Genomic DNA, 18232 nt, shown 5'->3' with positions numbered 1-18232 from the left:
AGTCAATCTGATAAACGAATTCTTCTGATATGCCCTAACAAAAACTTATGTTAGGCCTAAAACAAAATGCTTGTCACGGTCCCAAGTGAAGGATTCTATATTAAATTTCTATCCGATATGAAAAATATTTGCAAAAAGGACACTTTTCCAAAATTTCTGGTACGGTCCCGAGAACGTTGGGCATGATGACCTTTGCTGGTTGATGATTGTTGCCAAGAACCTACTGATCCATCTGCTGAAGAATATAGTCGGGATACACAATTAACCAGCAAGCACAGGAAACTGCAATAATTTTTTCATCGCTTTCTAAAAGTAAATCTTTAATGATAATCAATTAACAATATTACAAAAAGTATGGAGTGGTCGTTCTTGGCGGTATGACGCGATCGGAATCCGGAACAGCGTTGAAAAGTTTTGCTTCGCGATGATCGACATCGTTAAATGCTAACACTGCCGCTATATTGCCGCATCGATAACAGTAGTTTGGAGCCGACCATACCGTAACTAGCTTCTCTTCAAACATATATTTATAACCTAAAAAAAAGTACGGGTAATATGATTTATTATGATGATCCCCTATAACGGTCCTCGTAAAGTGCTGGTAGGCCAACTGCTCCAGACGGATTTGACCAACTCGAATACCGACTCAAATAAATAGTATTTAGAAAACATTATTTCTGACCCGGTATATGAAATATATATTGTACTGTACATTTCATATATCTTCAAATTTAGATATTGCTTAAGTCAAACAAATGCCAATGGTTCAAAAAGATCCGACTTCGGTTGAGTCAGAAAATCCGACTTGAGTTGAGCCTACTATATGGAGCCTGGCTATTTGGAATCGCTAATATCCGAAAATTCGTCAAGCTTAAGGCTAAAAAAAATTGATACCTTGTTTCTCCGCTCTGCTGAGCTTAAATGTTGACCCGGCCGGCCGCCTATCTACCCTATACATTACTTTTTTTTTAAATCGTGATCAATTTAACTATAACAGACCCGGCCGCTATAGAAATGAACTGTTTATAAATTTTATCATATCTTACAAAAATGACCCGGCCGCTGCGGAGAAACAAGGTATCATTTTTGTTTAGCCTAATATTACCAAGTGTGACCAGTTTTAGCAAACGAAGCTTCTTAGTTAACTGAGATCTAACTTTGGCTAGTTCATTGGGTGCACTAATTAGTTTTATTAGTTCAAACCGCCAATCATAGGACATACTAACTCTAGAAACATACCTTCATGTACTAATTGGTGAGCTCTGCATATCAGTTTTATATTATTTATATGGACAAACTGAAATTGTGAAAAGTCATAGAATCATAAACCGGATACAGGAAAGCACAAACTGATCATAGAATCTCACACAAACCCTAGAGTTGATGAGACATTGATACGAAAACTTACCTCATTCGTGACTTTAGCACCAAACAGCCAGCCAGCTCCTCGAGGACTTATCGCCCAACTTTCGACATCTTCCGGGTCGGACCATACAAGATCTTACAACATCGAGTGAAGGACATAATTTTTGTGAAATTCTTAAAAATACCATTTGACCTAATATACATAAACGGACCCCTCACTGAAACTCTTGTCACCCACAATTGGCCGCCATTATTCCAGTTTTGTCCAGTCACATGACTGGCCTATTAATCCAGATTGGCTTAATCTGGATTTTGTCTAATCCGGACAATATTTGCAGTCTATTTGTTCATTAATATACAAGAAAACTACTCTTAATCCGGATTTCCGATAAACCGGATGAATTTTGTTGGTCCCAAATGATCCGCACTAAACGGAGATTCTATTGTACACATATTTTGAAGAAAAGGATACCACAGAAAGCACCTTTATGCGGAATTTCTTGATTGCGTTCGATAGTTCGTATTTGGTCGATGGTCTTGATATCTGGAGAGAGACCGCCGTGAACACACAAAACACTTTCATCAATTATCTGAAATATAACGTGATCAAGGCGAGATTAACTAATGCAAGGCTTATTACAGTGTGATTGACTATTCACTTCATATTTAAGGGTGAACCTTAGAAATAAATTGCCCAAGAATGAGACGAAAGCAGAAACCCATAAAGATACTTACCGCAGCAACTGTGAGTAAATCGAAGACTCGACAACAGTATTTCCAGGCATTTGCGTTTCCATATTTAGTTTGACATTCATCTACATTAGAAGAACCATTTTAAAACAATTGCTGAAGAGGTTTTGTGCCGCAATCCTTTTGTTCAAGTTCCAATCCTTTTGTAAAAGGATTGGAACTTGATGATCAATGCATCAATTTTTGAACTCAACTCATTTTTCATGTATCTGCATTTGCTTTCAATTGTCAAAATCCATCATAATACATATTGTTTTTTCAATGAGCTTACCATAAAATCCATAAACTTGAGTTATTTGTCTACTTTCATGATTGCCGCGTAATAAAGTAATTCTATCCGGCCACCTGAGGAGTAAGAAAATTTCAGGGCTGAACAGAACAACGTAAGCAACAATGGTCATTTCTGAAAACATTTTCAAAATTTCCGATAAAATTGATTTACAAAGTTGATTATTGGAACTGATTTTGGAAGCCCTTACCTTGCTTTCAAAGTCATCAAAAGTGTAAATGTTTCCAAACTGTAATATCCTCTATCAACGAAATCACCCTAAAAAATACAACGACCAATATCGTTGTCAGAAATGAGTGTTTAATTGTGGCTATTAACCAGCATAATATCTTGGAATAATTTTCTTACCATAAAAATATAATTTGTGTCGGGAATTTCTCCACCAGTTTGAAATAATTCTTTCAGATCGTAGAACTAGAAAAGAAATGAAATAAAATTAGGTAAATGGCTTAGTGGGCAAATCCTTCGCGCGGGATAATCCTCCATCATCCGCTGCCGACCTCAGCCTTCTGCCAAAATTTGGAATTGCTGATTACAGAAATTTAATTCATCGTGAATTCATTGGAATATCCGAAGAATGGTGTTCCCACAATATCAATAAATGGCCAAAAAGATGTAGGCCCGAGGGTGATAAGTATGCTTACCTGTCCATGTATATCACCACAAACTGTTACAGGTGTCGATACTGGTTGAACATTTGATTCTTCAAGTAATAATTCAGCAACATAATCACAAATTTTCTGCAAATACAATAACAGGACTTGAATTGAATGGGGCCTGATGTTGTATAGTCAATAAGCTTTTAGTTTCGGAAACACCCTGCCCCTGGCCTTGGACTTGGCCTTACCTGCGTCCACAGCACAGGGTACATAACACGGATGAGGGTTCAACATGAGACTTGTTAAGAAAAACAATTTTAAGTTTAGCTTTATAAACATAGCCCGACCAAGCTGCCTACGTTTAATACGTTACGTCACTTGCATTGTCATGATTGCATTGCTTCCTCTCTATCTACTCTCGGACCCCCAGTTCGGGGAAGGAACGTCCAAAACGCTAAACTTAATTCGATGATTTGCAATTAAATAACAATAAACAACCAAATTTTTAGATTTAAACTTGGCCTGCTATATATGAAGTTATTATTCATTTATTTCAACGAGTATATAACTCACTCTTAAGTCATTTTCTGGCAAATATTTGCATTCTTTGGCAATTTCAACCCATTTGTTTATGTCGGCCATTTTGTTAAGCTGCATCGACGTATTGGATTGATCACAGACTGCAAACCCGTGGCGCGAATTCGATTCGGTTCGAATCCAAAATTCTGGCGATTTCTCCAGCGCGGGGAATCAGTTCGCCGAGAGCAACGGCATCGGAAAATATTTTTGTCCAATGATAAAGATTCGTATTTTCTAGCATAATTGAATTATGTGCCAGTGCCCTTTTGTTCAAGTAAGGAATTTAGAATATTCATTTGCGGCCGTGCAATTTTCACATTAGTCATTTTTCCGACTGAACTTTTGTTTCTAATTAGATTGGATTTTAAGATAGATGCCAAAACCTTCAAATAAACTTTGAATATCATTTATTAAGAGATAGTCCAGTTATAATCTACCTTGAGAATATATCGTATTTACGTAATGACTTTTCTGTGTATGACACCTGCTGACTGTCTCAAAAACGATATCCATTATAATTAAGCAATTCTAACTAAGCAGTTTTCTTTTATCCTTGAGTATTATCCGGAAAGTCACCCTCGAAATGTTTCGATGAACGCTTGGCGAGAAAATTTGTATAACCCAGTAAAACAAAAGTCTGTTTCCTCCTGAGCTGATAAGAGCCAGCATCCGGAGTTGGAGTTCACAGCACTCTAATTCATAAACGCTGTTCGTATCATATAGCTGACCGTTTTATCATAACGGACTAACACTCAACATTATGCTCTTTGGAGAAAAAGACAATGATTTCTTATCTGTGTGCGGTTATATTAACAGTTAAAGATGCAGTAACTTAAAGGAGATATACTTGCTAGTTCTCACCGAGATTTCCAGCCGAAAAGTCGTTTAATCGTGCAAGCCTTATATATTCGCAAAAATGAAGTTTCTAATTCAGTTAATTATCATTTTACATATGATTTTGCTGCTGGCAGGTACTTCCTCTGGTAAGTAGTCAATGTGTATCAACTAAAAAGGGTTCAGATTATTGCGTTTTATTGTCTAATTTTTATCTACATTAAAGTAACACGGAGTACATATTATTTGCGTATGAATAGATATAGTACCCAGCCCCAATTTAGACTTATAAGTCACTTTATATGGAATGATTACTAATACCACGAAGTATATCATGTAAGGGGAACGTTTCTGCAGAATTCATAGTTACAAAATTGGATTTAAAAGTGAATTTCTTTTTGACCATGCAGAAAATGAGAAAGTAAAATTTGGTGATTAGACATAATTCGTATGGATTGAAACTGTTTGTCAAGTTTCTTTACAAAATATCTTTCTTCAATTGTTTATTCAGGTACCAGTAGCCGCCGTTGCAGAAAACCACGCGTTCGAGGTGGTAGAACGCGAGTTAAAAATGCTGGTCGGTTGGTATATTTTCACTGTAGGCGAAATCTGAAACGTATCGGAGCTGCAGTTGCCGTGTGTATGGATGGAAACTGGTCGAAACCTCCTCCAATTTGCGCAGGTGAATCAATGATCGCGTTAATGAAACTTTTTCATTTCGTCATTTGTTGAAATAGAATTGTTGGAAAATTAGCGTATATCTTTGATTTCTACAGGCACGGGATGTCCTCCTGTTCTACCATCACCTGGACTCGAAGCTACAGGCTTCGGTGGATATTTGACGAAGTTTTCGTGTAAAGGTAATGGGCAGCTGAAAGGCTCGGCAGTTATCTACTGTAACACGCGCAAATGGAATGCGACAATACCGCAATGCGTAGCATGTAAGTTCTTTCACGGATAAAGTATCCGAATTTGAAACTTACATACGCGTAAGGGTACTTTCCGTGAAGTTATTGATTTGTATTATGATATAATCAAAATGTGTTATGTTGGAATTTCCTTCCTCAAATAATGTGTCGTTGGCGAGTTACTTGTACGATGAATTATCATGATGTACTGGTATTCGTGATAATAACAATGGTATTAACGATACAGTTGCTTATTGATTAAAACTAACGTATCCCGTTTCAGCTAGCAAAGAGGAATGTAATTTTGACGATGATACATGTGGCTGGGTGCAAGATTCGACGGATGATTTCGATTGGTCAGTCAATACCGGTCCTACGTCCACGGATAATACTGGGCCAACAGCTGATCACACGAAAGGTTTAAGACGGAATGGTACGTATGATAAAACACTTCGTCTTCAACTTTGTAATTAATTTTTTCCAAAATCGATATATTAATTAGGAAGCCAACAAAATTAACCCCAATCAGTAACTTACCGGTTCAGATTGGTTAAAAGTTTATTTGAACGAACCGGAACCGAATTTCCCAATTAAACTGTACTTCGATTTGAACAAAGAATTCTGTAAAATTCGACCGCCGCATCACACAACTATATCTGTATCGATTCCTGATTTCAAAATCAAACCCCCTGTTTCGATCCCGGCAGGTATGGTTGGCCTGTAAGGACACCAAATCAAACAGAATATACCGACCAAATAGATAATAGGGTCAATCCCTATTTTGAGATTCCAAAAAAAAACATGCCAACCCGTCGTAAAGGCTGGATACTCAGAACATCAATCGAAGAACTGACGAGAAAACAAATGGCCATATCCATACAATATGACGATATCAATAATGCTGTTTATATTATCAGGTCGTTACCTATATGCCGAGTCATCATTTCCACGACGCGATGGCCAAAAGACTCGACTGTTGTCTCCGATATACGAGGCAAACGTTAGTGGACAATGTTTTGAATTCTGGTACTACATGTACGGACAGGTAGGAAGTAAGTGAATTTATATACTTTTACTACGATCACAAAATTAGTCCACCTGTGCACCCCCCCTCCCCTGAAATATCGTATAATGACCGGAAAGTTAAGGCTTGGATTTTACTAATAAATGAAACCTTCTTTCCTGATAGTGGGTGAGCTGAACGTATACCTCAAGACATCTGGATCGAGCAATATGGATAGCCGATTCACAAAACGTGGGAATCAGGGCCGTGTTTGGAATCGAGCAGAAATAGCGATCGAACCTCTACGTAGATCATTCCAGGTAACCCTTCATATATCGCACTAAATTAATCAGCCCAGCATCAACTCTCTACTCCTAATTGATGAATATAAATTTCAGATAGTATTTGAAGCGGTGAGAGGAACCACGAAGTTTACTGATATCGCAATTGATGATGTCCAATTGAAACCCTGTCCAGGACTTAGTAAGTATGAATATAGCGTTCGTCCAAAATACCCATTTAATCAGCAAATAACATTCAAAATAAACAGGCCCGTGCTGAGATGGGGTTGGGGGTAGCAAATGAACCCCCTAGAATTTTGAAGGTCCTCTTCCAAAAAGTTACTGTCAAAAATTCGGGTCCTGATTTTCGAAATTTGGATGGATACAATTCTTATGTTTTTTTCGAAAATGAAAGGTTATCTTTTCTCAAATGGTTTATTCAGGTACTAAAAATCATATTTGAAATCTTGAAAAAATCATATTTGAAATCTACCGTGAAAAGTGCCCCTTTCCACGGTCAAAAGTGCCTTTTTCTTGAAATAAAACTGCCGCTCAAGAAAGCTAGGCACGGGCCTGATATACCGTAAATACATTATCATCATATTGACGTACTGAATAAGAAGAATTAACTTTTTTCAGATATTTCGAAATCTCATGTTCTCAGTAATGGCTCTGATGTCGAGTTTGAATCGTCTGGTGATATTTCCGTTGACGGAGTTTCAACAACTATAAATACTACAACAGTTGAACAAACTATGACGACGATGGTCGTCAGGCCAACATCGGTAACTTCAGAACAAAAATCGTATACCACGACGTCTATATCAGACGTGGACCTCGTTAACATGACAACCTCTCAAAATATAGAATTAAGTGCATCATCAACTTCGCAGAATTCTGATGTACTAAATTTTACTGAACAAATTCATAAGAAACTAGAGTCATCGACTTCGCAAATTGTGTCGTCGACGACAGTAACAGTAAAGACATCTGAATCGGCGGATATTCATCGTCAGGTTATTGCATCAATGGACCGACGCAATAACATTATCATTTACAGTTCAGCTGGTGCTGTAGGTTTCGTCGGAATTATCATAGTTGTGTTGTTAATCGTTTTGTGGCGTCGTCACGGAAGTTTTAGAGTTCGCAAAGGGAGCGTTTCCAGTACGGACGACACCAGCCCAATAACACGTGACCACATCTTTCATCGAATGGTTATTCATGAAAGTCCTAAGTCGTCACCGGAAGGTCATCATTATCAAAACGAATATAACTAACTTGCAGCAATCAAACCCAGTCAAGCTTTACGGTGAATGATTGTGCTTGCTGAAGAAAATGTGGATGAAATACACTATTTATGAAATATACAAATTTATAACCCCACATCTTTGTTCTTTATTTGAAGTAGAGTAATCGCCTAATGTCATTTGCTTTGTGTGGCGTTTTGGTAAATCATGCCGTTGTTCTCCAATCTACTCAAATCAGTATTTTGTCGGATTTTTGACGAAAGGGACGAATACGTAGAGTGTCCGGTTTGTCAGAAAACTCAATCAAACGTTTAGCTGAGCTAATCAACAATTCTTATTCAAGTGATTAAACAGAAAAAATGTGGGTAATTGAATTTCAATTCTGACTAGTATATAGTATTGGTGAAGACAAAACGACGGTGCGAAGTTTTCGAACCCGGGACAAGCCTACAAAACGACTGGAGTGTGCCAATACACTGTACTAGACATCTCAGTTTTTCAGTTAGGTATAGTTACATCGATCATCTGTCGGGTCGTAAGCTTATATAAACGGATGGACTTGTACTCGTTGGACCGAATCGGTGACCGCAGCGGGCATTTTGGCGGCTCTAGTTTCGGTGATATGTATTTAAATACTTAAATATCCAAAAATAGTCTACCAATGGTTTTTGATGAAGTATCCCGTCTTTATTCGATGAGAAGCATTCCCTTTCCTCTCGGAAAAAAATGACTCTCGCCGGCACCCGCCGTTTGGGTTACATGGAGTTTTATTAGGATATTCTCGGAGCCACCCTCAAGTGGATGTTATCATGGCCGGTGTTGGAAGTAAATTGCAAGCATATTTGCAGAAAAATGACAAATCCTCGACGAGTTCTACGTCTTCCTTATTGGAAACAGATGGAAACAGAACTTGGCTCCCTAGTTTCATGAAACCCCCGAATCCTGAGGATGATAATTCTACTAGTAGTCATGACGGGACTAATGGCTGGTTTAACGAAGCCAATCGGGATCCTTGTTTACCGTCACTGGTAAGCCGTACTCTTTATACAATTCAATTCAATTTAATCTTTATTGCACCGTAATACATAAATGCATGTTTTAAACAATGGTATCGATGATGTTCTAGGCTTATAACTAACAAATATTTTATCTTCTCTTTGACAGTCAAAGAAACAGAGAATATTAGGATTCATGGGTTGTATCGCGGTTGGACTGTTCTGTTTTGTCTTGGTAAGTTTGACTCGCCGAACTGGAACTTTGTCAGTCAATGAACATTTAATTGCAATTGAATCATGGCAAATCACATGAAAGTTATAGAATTAATGTTATATTTTTTACAGGCCTGGTTATTTTTGCCGATGGTAGTTGTGAAACCCAGGAAATTCGCACTGCTCTACACACTTGGAAGTCTGTTTCTAATCGCTAGTTTTTCGTTACTGTGGGGACCAATGAATCATGTGAAGCATTTATTATCGGGGCCAAGAATAGCTTTTACAACTGCTTATTTGGGCACCATGTTCGCGACTATATATTTCTCTGTATGGGTAAGTTTCTTTAGAACGCATTGTTGATTATACACCTAATTGATTATGACTACTGTCAAAGCCGCTTAATTCAGACCACTTTGGACCGATGAAACTGACCAGGTTTATGTGGTTTAAAATGTGAATTTAAACCTCATATTTTACATACATTTATGAAGTGGACTGTAAATGGACCCGATTTAAATCATCGGAATTAAGCGGGTTTCACTGTATTTTCGGAACTGAGGAGTTATATGTGTAACTTTAATAGTATTTGACCCTGGCATCACGTCATTTTTACTTGAACCTGTAGATCTGGCTCCTGATTATGTTAAAATTTCCAGAATACAAAAAACAGGCAACTGTGCAAGCTTACATAGCATACTGCTTATTACATAAAGGCCCCTATGAATGGATATTTGCAAAAAATTGAAAATTTTTTAATCCTAATTTTGTAGTACAAGTCAACTGCTCTAACGATTGTATTTGCTGTGGCTCAAATGATTTCCTTAGTGTGGTAAGTATGGAACATGGATGATTTCTTAGCGATTGTCTTGATTTCAAACTCAAGTGGCAGGGGCGTATCCAGGGGCAGACTCTGACAGGAGCACTAAGAAATTGTGCTCTCATCTGGATGATTGAATGATTTATTTACTTATAATATGTACAAGATCATTAACATAATTTCATAGATAAATAGGTACATGTATAAGAAGTCTCCACCCTTAAAAAGTGATAACTGCGAGGTCTCGTATTGATAGAAAATGCATTATCTTTCGATATCTATTTTCAGGTATATGGTCAGCTATATTCCAGGCGGACACACGGGGATGAAATTCTTCACAAAAATATTTTATTCAGCCGCGTCTACAACTGTCAGTAAAACGCTACCGGTGTGATGACATATTCCCGCTGGAGTACCCATTCGATCAATTTATAGTAAAAACGGAAAAGACTTGTTCTGGTTGCTGCATTTTGTGGGGCAAATTGTGCTGGAATGAAAATTTGTTGATTAAGAGTAAGATTGTAATTTTTAAAGCGGGCGACTGGTTCTATATTGTTTATCTCGAAATTCTATTTTCTATGTTATAATAGTAATATATGTAATAAAGCAGAAAAAACGTTATTTTGTGTAAATGTTTTGTGACGTGTTTTTTCTGTTTCACCACGGAATGAATTTCTCCACAGAAAATTGGCTGGAAAATACAGTAATGATAAGAATAACGCCTGTATGTCAATTATTTTAACAATATTTATTCATATACCATACAAACGAGTGACAAATATACGACAAAGACTTATCTAGAAGACCAGAAATGGTATATTGTATCATTGAGCATGTTAAACTAAATGAATTTCGAAGTTTATTCAAATCATCTAATTTAATAAAATATCTAAATGCAAGTAAAACCATCTGTTGCTTGGAAGCACCCCCTTCGGATATTTGCTAGTGTCCATTGGCCCCACCGGTCTGTTAGAATTAGGTTTGTAAACCATCGATTTTGGAATTTTATTCTCATACCAAAATATAATCAAGCGTTTTTTCAACTCATTGAGCTGTAGGGATGTAACATTTCAACCAACCTAAATTTAACGGGACTAAAATTTAAAAGGCAGATTCCAATAAGATGGATACTTTAGTATGATATTAATTACATCTAAATTTGAAAAACTTATGGATTCAGGGTTATAGGGTTCCGGTTGAAGAGTCTTGTAGATTTTTCATTTACTACATTGACAGTACAGTAGAATCCGCTTAATTCGGATATTTAAGGACCAACAAAATTCATCCGGTTTACGGGAAATCCGGGTAAAAAGTAATTTTCTTGTATATTTATTAAAGAACAAATGGATTGAAAATTTTGCCCAGATATGACCAAAATCCGGATTAAGCTGGTTCAACAATATTTTGATTCAAATTTGAAATCATGGTTCATAGTAATGTCAATTACTAGCCATATTTCATTCATTCAAGTAGTTATCCAGCAGCAGCAGTTAAGATTTAATACTCCTCTAGGAAGCTCTGAGCACGAATTGTAAAATGAATTGTACGAAGATTCGCTTCGGTAACCGTAGTTTTGTCTCACCGATTGTTGACTCGGTATGCGGTCAACTCTGTGAAATTTTTACAGTCCAATCAAACATCACCGAGGGAAGCTAGGCATACATCGGACTAACAACTAATCGGATCAGTCGCGAGAACCCCGCACGCATCATGAAAAAACTGGTGAAATTCAAGCAGTTGTAGCGTGCCAGCCTCGAGATCCACAGCGCAATCATCAACAGCAACCAGAATCTATTATCTGGCAAAATAATTCTAGGCCATCCCTAAGCCACGTATCATCTCGATTAGTTTTAGTCACATGACCGTCTGTTATTGAGATAATGGAGAGTGCAGATCGGGTGATATCACCGAATCCAAGAACCAGTTGCCGAAAAATAACAGACCGCAACAGGGGATCGTTTAATATATTAACAGTTGTAAGCTCATATACATTGATAAGATTCCAGCAACTGATTCAGATTGTATGTGGCCAGTTCTCACGGAGGCGGAAAACTGCCTTGCAACAAGTTATCTCCGAATAACATATGCCAGTCAATGTATGCTTAGCTATAGGCCCCCATTGCACACATTTTTTGGGGTAGTCCTTAATATGATATAATGCAAGAAGTCGTAATGCACAGCACTGTTCAATGTTTATCACAAATCGCTTTCGTGTAATTGAGTTAAGGGTTTATATCATCAGTTCGGAGTCTGAAAGGCCCCTCACACATGACCATGTCACAATTACCCCACCATAAATATACTACAAAATACAATATTAAAAATATAACATTTTCCTATAGATATTAAGTCTCTACAAAATAGTTGAACAGACCAGGATTTTTTCATGAAGGAAGTTCAGCTATCAGTAACTGGTATAGAGCGAGTTGGCAGCTTAAGGTAACACCGATAGTATAATCACTTCGTGCCAACAGACAGAATAGTTGAGACTTTTCCATCGACACTAAAAAATTCGAACAACCAAGATGAGCTGAACTCAAATCTCGCGGGACTGAGAAATCACCCAGCGCGCCTACAAGATTCTTTACGCTGAATAAAAACTTCTAAAAAGCATCAAACCGCGTTGCGTAATCTATGTCGACTCGAGCGCCACCTGCGTTTCGGCTCGTACGTAAAACGCCCCTTCGTTCGCGTATTCGCGCAGTCGCAGATAAAACGGATTGCCAAATATTTCCTGCGCGGTCGGCGAATCGACCAACGTTCGTACGATCGCGTACTTCATCTCCTTGCCGCGTTTGTCGAATTCGGTCGACCGATTCAACAAGTACTCGTTGAATCCGGGATGCTCGTTAATCCGGCGCTGTCCCCACGGCAACGACGCCAACGACCGAATCAGCGTCAGTAACGGCGCGCGTAGATCTTCGAACGGCTGCGTCGTCATCGACACGACGAACTCCATCGGTTTTTGTATCTGGTTGAACCACGACTCGGTGAGCGACAGCAAATGCGGCGTCTGCTCCTCGAACTCGAGATGTATGAGATTCGCGATCGACGTTATGCAACGGCCGCGAATTTCCTGCGGTGAGTTTCTCATCAACGCTCCCAGACGACGCACGGCGACTGATGTGTTCACACCTAAAAAGTTAACCATACACAAGCTAGGTCATTAGATGTGGGCTAAAGAGGTGTGGGGTTAGAGCAATCGACTGTTCAAATCCCGCATATTACTGTAGTGTCCCTGGGCAAGGCACTCTTCCTCACAACCTTGGGTGTCCGTACTGAGAGATGACTCCTAAGCATTGAGTAGTCACTCGTATGTTACCATGGAGAGATGACTGACGCACTGTTAGTTATACAGGCAGGGGTAATAAAATCAACTAACAACCAGTATATTTATCTAGAGTAACCCAGCTGGATATAAGTGCTATATAAGCCTCGTCTAGGACAAGAATAGGACTGACTATCCTGACCTCAAGGGTTTCGACATCGGGGTGGCATTTTAAGTTTATGCCACGCTTGCTTATCTCATCTTCGCTATCCAAGGTTTGATTGCCTCCCGCCAGAGCTCACGACAACACAAACCCTGGCCATAGTTCCCACCAGTCCATGTATCAAACCAATCAGGGTCAGATGAGTTGTTTTTCACCGGCAAATTCGCTCAATCAATACAACGCATCTGCTTGGCTAAATATACATGTATGTATAGACTAGTGGCTGCTGAGCAACTCGAAAAGGTTGTTTGGTTGAGAAAATTAACAAACTAGCATTGTATGCCAGCTCTTTAAGATCGAGTGAGGGCGCCACAGCCTAGTTACTGAAAAGTTGTGTATTCGGGCACAGCCGGCTAATGTATTATTTTACAGGGACCTTATTGAAGGAAATACCGCATGGATTTCATCCATCCCAACAAATACCGACTGTACAGTACACTGAAAAAACGTTCCTCCTCATTTCCATTCCATATCTCTCCTTACCGTGATCTTCAAGCGCTTTCTTCCCTTCAACTGTTCTACCGACGAATCCTACAGTTTCTATGGCGACAATGCTCAAGGATACATCACTGCTATCGAGCACGGAAAACACCGTTTTCAAAAACAGATCGTACTGGTCGAACATCTCTTTCGGGTGAAGTCGAGCCATGTTACCGAAAAATTTGATCAGACCTATAAAAACATGATCAATTTATAGAACTCCGGAGTGCCAGCTCCACAGTCAAGCCACTGTGAGGTTGTTAGTCCATCTTAATATTTTGAGATTTCGAGAAAATTGAATTCAAAGCGAAAGCAGTACCAAAAACTGTTGCATCAGAGTTACCCGTTTTCAAAATTTAATGATGATAATAATGCATTGATGCTTGAGTCAAGTTACCAGTTACTCGAACGTGCATATAGGCTGAAATTCTACATATAGCATAGTGTGGTAGCCTACTTTAGTCTACCCCTTTGCAGATCACTTGTTAGTTGAAACATTGAAAATGAAATAATCGTAATCTATCTAGGTTTCATCACAGTAAAGGTGTAATAGAACTCATGACAATGAATTTCAGGGTTCATTTCGTCAACTTTTTAGTTTAATTGCCATTGGTTACTTCATGTTTTTCATGCGGTCAACAATACAAACTTAACCACAATAAGCTTAAACTGCTTCATGAAACCCAGGACCCAGTTCCGAAGTTCTGTGTTAAGATTTGACTCTAAGTTAACTCTGAAAATGAACTAATCTTAACTCAGAGTTAACTCAACTCACAACTGTGGAACTGGATCCAGGGGTTTTATATTCAGTATGGAACTACATATCTGATGACAGATGATTGAGAGCTTCCAAATGAGATTAAACATACCTGGCAGCAGGAATGAAACCATCGGATCGGTCTCGAGTATTTCTAACATTTGTTCGAGTTTCAACACGATGCCTTGTTTGATAAGAAATTGCAGACCGTGTTCTGTCATTGCGATGTCCGTTAGCTGGTCCAAACAGTTCAGCTGCACGAGCAAATCATCCTTATAAATCTCATTGATCAACAGATCCAGAACGCCGCTGGCTTGACACTGCTGCATGGCACTCTCGGATCCATTCGCCAAATCTACTATCAGCTGTAAGGTTAAATAATTTTCAATATTTTCTACTAGTAGGCTAGGATAATATTTCAGTATGCACATAGTATGTTATCAATATAGACTGAACTGATATCAACATATATACGATTATAAAAATTGTTGGAAATACAGATTATCATCACGTTTTCAAACATCGCATTGCTATTGTGGTTCCAGTAAAGTCTATCTCATATGTTCATCTTAGCGGCTTATCCATGCGGATCCGAACATGCTCAAAATATGTGTTAATTCCAACTTTTTGAAGGATCATTAAGGAATTGAATACTAGTTTGCCGTACTATAAATCGGAAAAAGAAATAGATGTCCCTATTTCAGAGATGATTGAATTTCATACCTCATATACCCGATAACGAATAGTATCCGATTTCTGCATCAATGAATTCATCGTTTCAAAAACCGGACCACTCAACAACATATCCAAGGTTTCCCGGCTACCACCTAGAACAAAAACAACAGCATTACAAGTTAGAAATCTAAGATAAAATGGTTCGAATGTTTTAGAGACAGATCTTGGTTCAGCTGAATCAACTTTTTAATATGAACATTAATCTCATAGCATAGATTCCTCATTAAATCCAGTGGGGATAAAAATGAGTATTTTCAGACAGCAAAATGGTGAAATTGTGAGCACATTTGATACCTTATTTCAACCAGCAGTGTTCAGAATGTACCTAACTGCATCTAATTTTTTAAAAATTTCTTGAGGCGGACCCCAGCTTCTGGTTCCTTACACCTGCGGCACTTGCTGATAATTTGTCATCACAGGCCACACACGCGTGTAAGTAGAGACCCAATATTCGACGTGTGCCCCTTTTTTCAAAAAGCTAGATATTTTTAGGAACAATGAATGGATCGAATCAAAAATTTGGATTAAACTGATCATGCACTTTGTCTACTTACACCACTGTTTGAGCAGTTTGTTAACTTCTTTGGCAACTAACAGTACATCATCTCCTAAAAGATTGATCACTTTATTGAGGATATCCTTGTATGAAGATATCTGTTGAATCGCGTCGTCACAAACTCTTTGTAGCTGTAATACGATAAAGGTAACCTAACATCATGAATAAAACGACATGGATATAACAATTCAACAACACTCAAGTACTGATGTACACGTTTTTTAAATATCGGTATTTCAGGGGCTCATTGCTATTTAGTGGCTTCAGTCCAAGAGTGGTCTTAAATCTTAAGCTGTGACTACACCACCTGCCCCTGATGATTAATTACACTTACAAATAGAAACCCTGGTCCTTCACTTAATAATTTGGTAGGACTGTTCGTCCCTAGATTCATAGAAATAAACCTTATCTAACAATTTTGTCATCGTGACAGACACACATTTCAGCGATGTCTCTGATTTCAAGGTAAGTGGCCACTGTGTTCATATATGATTTCCAGGACCTAGATTATATCTTATTTCTATCCCGTTCTCTGCGGGATGCAACCTACTCGGTTAAGTAAAGGACCCGGGTTGACAAGTCAGAAACTAAGTTTCTATGACAGATATTCCGAGCTGAAACAGAAATAACCTGCTTGATAGTGATTAACAACTAACCTGATGAATGCAGAGAAGGCGAACTGATGGTGCGTTATGATTCAATCCATCTGATAATACGTTCTGATACTGCACGAGTATAACACTCGCGTCGACCGATGACATTAAATGAGACAAAACTTGACAGCATAGTTCGACCTGTTCGCTGAAACAAAATTGATGAAAATGATAAGCTATTGGGGGGTCATCCTTATTACCGAGATGAACCGAGACGAACCGAGATGAAATGAAATATAGCATATTTATTTATTCCTTATCGATTTTAGCACTTAATCATGTTGTATGAGTACACTTAATCATGTTATATCAGTAATAAATACCTTCTAGAGTCATATTTTACATATTTTTTTTATTTAAAAAAATTTTGACTTCAAATACGTAAACTCGGTTAGCAATAAAATTTCATTGAATTTGATTGTATCGACGATCTCATCTCGGTAAAGTTAAGTTATTTTTCTACAAAAATATCCGACAAAATATGTAAAATATGACTCCAGCAGGCATTTATTACCGATATAATATGATTTCAATTGTTAAAATCGATAAGGAATAAATAAATATGTTATATTTCATTTCATCTCGGTTGATCTCGGTAAAATACGTCATCTCGGTAATAAGGATGACCGCTATTGGGTACTTCACGGCTACAGGCTACAGATTGCGGTAAAAGTGCAGATCCGCAGCTCTCCGCGTAAACAGTTCAATCAATTACACTAAATATCATTGTTTCAGATTCGAAATGTCATCAGCAATTCAGTACATTGCCATTGGTTAATTCTAATAATAGGCCTATATCTTCACTGGCAAGATTTAACCTGGATTCTGTCATTCAGTAGATTGCGTCAATCACGAGAGGTGCGGATCTGCTCTTTTACCCAGATTCCTACTGCTCAGGATTTGTAATAGTGTTCGCCAAGGAGAGTGAAAAATACAATGTCAATAATGATTAGTCATGATGCTGATTTTTAGATTGATCAGGTCTTTTTCAAGTTTTCTACCTGTTTTGCGAATCTAACAGCTCATATAGCGAGTTCAGCGACGTATTGTTGACGATATCTTTAAGACAGCCGTTTGAAGTATTAGATACTGCGATTTTCAATTGTTGCAAGTCTGAAATAACGTCGTCAGATTGCGGCAAATGCTCGATAATTTCAAGTATTCTGTTCGGGGTATTTACAGACGCCATTTTGCGGCATACAGGTGACGGTTCGCCACAATGAAGCAGGGCACAGTGCATTCCGTGCACCGTCAAGGGAGGCTTCGAATCCCAGTTGAGGCAACACAAGATACAAGATACAAGAAACTTTGTTGAGTCTTAAGACAGTGCGATACATCTTATCAAAAGTAGGAAAATACAAATATCATTGCTCATTCATCAAGTTACATTAATCATTTATTACGCTGCTCCACTCTTCTGATCTAACACAATCTACTTTTTTTAGTAATCAATGTCTATTTATTAATTGATGAGACCTGTTTTTCTGGGATATTTTGCTTACTTTTTGGGGTACATACCTCATTTATGTCTTAACAGAATGTCAAAAATCGCGGACAACAACTGAATATCCGATATTATTCCAGTTCTGTACCAATTAGAAGGATTGCTCAAAAGTCTCCTTTAATTCAGTCGAATGAGAGAGAAAATCCTCCATTTTGTGAAATTTCTTGAATTTG

General features: G+C 38.1%; 4 protein-coding genes across 4 annotated transcripts; 2 read left to right on the top strand and 2 right to left on the bottom strand.

Annotated features, from left to right (window-relative positions):
* Window positions 1–301: 301 nt before the first annotated feature.
* LOC141908113 (serine/threonine-protein phosphatase 6 catalytic subunit) lies at window positions 302–3651 on the bottom strand. The gene is made up of 10 exons (XM_074797959.1): window positions 3577–3651; window positions 3049–3144; window positions 2753–2818; window positions 2595–2662; window positions 2387–2460; window positions 2101–2180; window positions 1838–1955; window positions 1409–1500; window positions 1240–1297; window positions 302–534 (listed from the first exon to the last, which is right to left on the bottom strand). The coding sequence occupies exons 1-10, from the start codon at window positions 3643–3645 to the stop codon at window positions 344–346; spliced, it is 912 nt and encodes a 303-aa protein (XP_074654060.1). The 5' UTR covers window positions 3646–3651; the 3' UTR covers window positions 302–343.
* A 740-nt stretch (window positions 3652–4391) lies between these two features.
* On the top strand, window positions 4392–7981 carry LOC141908954 (uncharacterized). Its single transcript, XM_074799261.1, has 8 exons — window positions 4392–4565; window positions 4928–5098; window positions 5193–5357; window positions 5608–5757; window positions 6242–6376; window positions 6514–6647; window positions 6726–6810; window positions 7248–7981. The coding sequence occupies exons 1-8, from the start codon at window positions 4499–4501 to the stop codon at window positions 7883–7885; spliced, it is 1545 nt and encodes a 514-aa protein (XP_074655362.1). The 5' UTR covers window positions 4392–4498; the 3' UTR covers window positions 7886–7981.
* A 674-nt stretch (window positions 7982–8655) lies between these two features.
* LOC141908825 (uncharacterized) lies at window positions 8656–10488 on the top strand. Its single transcript, XM_074799042.1, has 5 exons — window positions 8656–8883; window positions 9020–9085; window positions 9196–9399; window positions 9837–9895; window positions 10172–10488. The coding sequence occupies exons 1-5, from the start codon at window positions 8665–8667 to the stop codon at window positions 10275–10277; spliced, it is 654 nt and encodes a 217-aa protein (XP_074655143.1). The 5' UTR covers window positions 8656–8664; the 3' UTR covers window positions 10278–10488.
* Window positions 10489–10617: 129 nt separating this feature from the next.
* On the bottom strand, window positions 10618–17744 carry LOC141908947 (26S proteasome non-ATPase regulatory subunit 5-like). Its single transcript, XM_074799251.1, has 7 exons — window positions 17557–17744; window positions 16559–16703; window positions 15901–16033; window positions 15335–15438; window positions 14724–14976; window positions 13858–14046; window positions 10618–13018 (listed from the first exon to the last, which is right to left on the bottom strand). Exons 1-7 carry the CDS (start codon window positions 17742–17744, stop codon window positions 12516–12518), a joined length of 1515 nt encoding a protein of 504 aa, XP_074655352.1. The 3' UTR covers window positions 10618–12515.
* Window positions 17745–18232: the final 488 nt, after the last annotated feature.

The sequence above is a fragment of the Tubulanus polymorphus genome, chromosome 7 (assembly GCF_964204645.1).
Source record: "Tubulanus polymorphus chromosome 7, tnTubPoly1.2, whole genome shotgun sequence".
Lineage (NCBI taxonomy): Eukaryota > Metazoa > Nemertea > Palaeonemertea > Tubulaniformes > Tubulanidae > Tubulanus > Tubulanus polymorphus.
This window is presented reverse-complemented; position numbering and strand designations above follow the sequence as displayed.